This window comes from Anarrhichthys ocellatus, unplaced genomic scaffold (genome assembly GCF_004355925.1).
Source record: "Anarrhichthys ocellatus isolate YVR2014 unplaced genomic scaffold, GSC_Weel_1.0 scaffold18, whole genome shotgun sequence".
NCBI classification, from domain to species: Eukaryota; Metazoa; Chordata; class Actinopteri; order Perciformes; family Anarhichadidae; genus Anarrhichthys; species Anarrhichthys ocellatus.
In genome coordinates, this window is record NW_022280048.1 from 5246542 (window position 1) to 5251118 (window position 4577).

The 4577-nt window shown below is 44.6% G+C and overlaps 1 protein-coding gene across 6 annotated transcripts in view; it reads right to left on the reverse strand.

Annotated features, from left to right (window-relative positions):
* ncor1 (nuclear receptor corepressor 1) overlaps window positions 1-4577 on the reverse strand; it is a 51450-nt gene that overhangs the window by 23441 nt on the left and 23432 nt on the right. For all 6 annotated transcript variants that reach the window (XM_031856912.1, XM_031856915.1, XM_031856914.1 and 3 more), the window contains 2 exons: window positions 2726-2856; window positions 1629-1924 (listed from right to left, as the gene is read on the reverse strand). In XM_031856912.1, the coding sequence (XP_031712772.1) occupies window positions 1629-1924; window positions 2726-2856 (427 nt within the window). The remainder of the gene's footprint in view (window positions 1-1628; window positions 1925-2725; window positions 2857-4577) is intronic.

A 4577-nucleotide genomic window follows, 5' to 3' on the forward strand; every position in this document is an offset into this window, starting at 1 on the left:
TCAGCAGCCCAGGTACATATTCCCAGCCTCACACACACACACACACACACACACACACACACACACACACACACACACACACGGCATTAAACAAGCTCAAACCTCCCACTGAATCAGCAGCTATCTGAACTTGCCTGGCACCTTTTCAACTGGGCAAGACTGACAGATAGCTACCCTTTAGCACCTAGCCCACTTACTTCCAAGAAGCCCCACAGCGGCACAGGGTTACAACAGAGCAAGCAAACAGACACACAAAATCCACAATGTAGTCACTGAGGGAGATTACGGTTGACTCAGTCCTATGTAAACCGTGATACGCCCAGAACAGAGCCAGAACAGGTCAGAGTGTTAAGACGATGGAAGGACACGCTGCAGACGGTTAGCTAATCATATTATAAGACGGACCCAGCAGAACTCGGGCTGTAGGGAGAGACGGAGCTCAGCAGACGGCAGAGGGAGCAGGTGGTGGAGAACCAAAGCACACTTCACCAAACAGTGAATTAATGATACAGATTAACGCCACAACAAGCTTAACACACACGGACACCTGAAAACCTGAGCTAGCATCGTCTCAGTGACAGACGTCCGGAGGGTGGAAGAGTACAAGTGCGTGACTGAGAACCATGACAACAGCTCAACCAGAGCAGCACATTGCCATGGTGATAGACAGATGATATACAGCTTCCCAAGTGGAGAGCAGCGCAGGACACAATCAGTCTGACATTTGGCGATGAGCGCCTGAAACCCGCTGTCCAATTCTAGGCTACGAACGGCTTATGAATCTACACATATTAAGAGGGAGAAAGTCAGCAGACCAACACTCCGACGTGTCTCTAAACCTTGTTCTTCTTTGGCGTGTTGCTATTCAATTCTCACAAGTCAAAAAGCAAACCGTATGAACACTCTCCCTTACACCAGGCCAGTCCGTGACAGCACTGATTATTCACAAGAGAAAAATAAAAAAGGATCTATTAGCCTACTTTGACATTTGAAAAAGAAAGAGAAAGAGAGAGATTCAGCTACAGGCCCTAACCAACAAGGGGCAGAGGCATTCCTCAAAACTACATCAGGCAAGGAATTTAAACCATATTTGGGATTTATTATCCAAGTATAAATGCACTTCAGTATCCATCAACTCTCTGGAACACGCTGCAATAATTCCACTGTGACTATGCGAGGCTATTAGCGCTGAACTTAGAGTTAAGACTGTTTTTGCAATGAGGCTCATTTGCAAAGAAAAGGGCCAAATGTGTGCATATTACCAAATTTAAATACGTGCAAAACGCACAGGGGCGCCGGACACTATTTGCTTGGCAGCACAGTTGGGGGTGCATTTCACCCTTCGAGGGAACTTTGGGAATTACATTTTGTTTTGTAAATTTTTTTGCAAGTTTGTGCATTCCTCTCGTGAATATGCCCCTGTCTGCGTAAAAAAGTCAAGAAGAGACACTAGAAAATGTTTTATTTTCAGTGCCTGTCCAAAAAATATAGTGAAAGCATTATATTTACATTCACATATATACTTTTTGTGAACTTCCTTTCCCTCAGTTCTGTGTCATGAAGTGTGTAGCTGTGTTGTAGGACAACATTTTCAACAACCTCGAGAGAGCATCCCCAAGAGGATTCACCTTTATTAGCATCCATGGAAGCCACTGGAGTCTGGGGTTTTGCAGGCTCCTTCATGGACTTTAGCATTGGATCAGACTTGGGGAGCTGCGGAGGATCTGGCAAGGCAGGCTCAGGGGCAGTGGGAGGAGCCTCCTCAGCTGCCACAGATGCAGCCTCATTGGCCATGGAGCGTGTGGTGATCCTTCCCTTGCGTCGGCCCTGGCTGTTGGCAGTCTTCCTGCCACGCGGCGTGTTTTGCTCCTTTCCGTCGTCGTCCTCCACACCGTCACACTTGTCTTTGTCCTTGCCAATGTCCCTGTGGTTTTAGATCGGCGGGGGGGGGGGGGGGAAACACAGCATTAGAGACTGTTGGTACAGCAAATATCTATTCCCCTTTGACTCAGCAATAGCAGGCCCTTTTGGTAATCTGCTCTTTTCCTTCATGACTGAAAACACAAGAAAAGCACATGAGAATTTCTCTGTACGCAAGCCAGACAGACTTATAAACAAGTTAGCAAGCTGTCTTGTCTGATGGCCACGCACCAAAACAGACACTGCTCTCCCTTTCCAAGTCACGAACAAGCTTCATCACTCCCCCGGGGGCCTGGGGATGTTAAATCTTCCCATTACTTTTTTCAGTTTACCAGTTATAATTGGTAACTGAATGACTCCAATTGAATCTTACGATATGATAAAAGTCACCTCTCCTGCTCCCTTATAGCTGAATGTGAAGCAAGCATTGTAAATCTTCGCCGCTCTTGAGTTCATTCCTATTCATAGGTCCAGGACGGATTGCTTCATAAAGAGCACATGCTACAGTTGTGTCAGTTATTTATAGGCTGGAGGAATATTGTTGATATTCTATCACCGTACAGGGTTGTTGGACTATCAAGGGTTATGTTAAATAAGAGCATTAAGAGTCATCGAGCTGCATATAATGACTGCGATAATTAACTGAATGCACTGAAATATCATGAAATGCATTCACCCTTTAACAAACCTTTCCCAAAATGATCAGTGTATGGAACCAAGACGGACACCATGTGGAGGGGAGCTTTAACTGCAGGGCTTGATGGACTATAGTGACACCAGAACAAACCACAACCAACAATCTCACCTAGGATCCTCCTTATCATCTTTCTCTTCCTCGTCCTTCTTTTCCTCGTCCTCTTTTTTCTCGGATTTCTCAATTTTTTCCTCTTCAGTTTTTTCGTCTGACTTCTCTTCTTGTGAGGGACGCGTTATTTGCTGGAGACAAAACACAAGGAAAATATTTAGCAGTTTCTCCTTGAAACAAAAAGAAAAAAGTCAATGTGTAGATTACTAAAAGTGATTTAGGGTTGCCGAAAAACAAACAAACACAAAGCAGAGAATACTATTCAGTCCTTAAAGATATCAGAAGATGTAAAAACCTAGCCTGTTATACATTTAAATGGTCATTCAAACAACTACAAGCATTCACTTTTGTTTTTTTCCTCCTATGAATGCATCTTCCACCAGTCGGAAACTGACATTATTTACACACTTCCTGGTCCAGTTTTCCTGCATACTATCAAGCAGTAGCAACTTAAAATTGTATAGCAGTGCCTGCACTGGCCCTGTGAGCCCAGAGGACCATCTAAAACTGGACAACAGAAGATGGACATAAAGAGAGTGCTTAAATATTCAGTTTGATAAGCACTCAAACAAAGTCAGCTAAATGGCAGAAATATAAGTTGCCATCTGTTTATCAGACCCACCGCTTTCAAGCTGCACAATTTCCTCAAAACTAATATGCGAACACTGATGTTAATGTAATAAGCCAAATATAACAACTAAAGGCAAAACTAAGGACTGAAGTTACAAGATGCAAAGCCTAGTCATACATTCTGTACAGATAGGCTTCAGGCTATGCTGTATATTGATAATCTTTACATAGTCCAGCATCGGCAGATATGACACACCATTGTAAACGTTGCAGATACTGTTCACTGATTGGTCTACTTTATTTACTAAATGTAAGTGGCAATAGACACGTTTTTTTACTTTAACTTAGTAGTGTGGTGACTACACAACGTATGGCTATAGAATAATGATCAGCTTTTAGATTGGTTCCCTATGAGCCTTCACCTTGCATGGCAGCTGGATTCTCGCAATGTCACGAGATTGCGTGAGAACCGGCGGACCACACATCACACGAAAATACATCTTGTCAGAATTCATGTAAGGTGTTTGTGTCTGGCGAGCCAGTGACCGGACCTCAGCCTCCTGTGAGGACCGACTGGCGGCGACAGGCGTTGCTTAGATGTGCACGGACCGACACGGGGAGAGGCGGCTGTTTGCTCTAGACAACAATGGCAGCTCCTAAAGAAGTTAGCGTAGATGCTACAAGAGCATCAGTTATATCAGGAAGAAGAAGCGCAGAGAACTGCACTATGGGCTTTTCTCCATGCATAAGATGCGTTTGGTCTTCTCCTGACCCCTGATTCTGCCCTTTTCCAAACGGTTTCCAGTGACGTCTTCTCAGGTGGTTCTGCGTAACAAACAATCTGGCTGGTCAGGTTATATAAGCCTCGCTTTCACTATGCTATTCTGTCTGCCACGGGGTACAATATTCGATATCGATATTTGGCACAAAGGAAGTGCGTCAACCACTGCACACATTATCATTGCGCAACCAAAATGGGAACAGGGTATCGCTTTTGCTTTCCCCGGGAGCTATTGTTAGCTATTGTTAGCCATATATCTCCAGTTCCCCCCGTGCGGTGTTGCCAACTCTTTTCCAATGACAGTAGCTGGCACGAGCCCCAAAAGTTGCTAAAAGTAACATCATACATTCACTAGCATATTGGTGAAGCCATTGTGCATTTATTTGCACAAGTGGCAGAGGCGCAACAACGTAACCCTCGGCTAGAGCAGCTGTGGATCACCTGAGTAGACTAACACACACACACACACACACACACACACACACACACACACACACACAC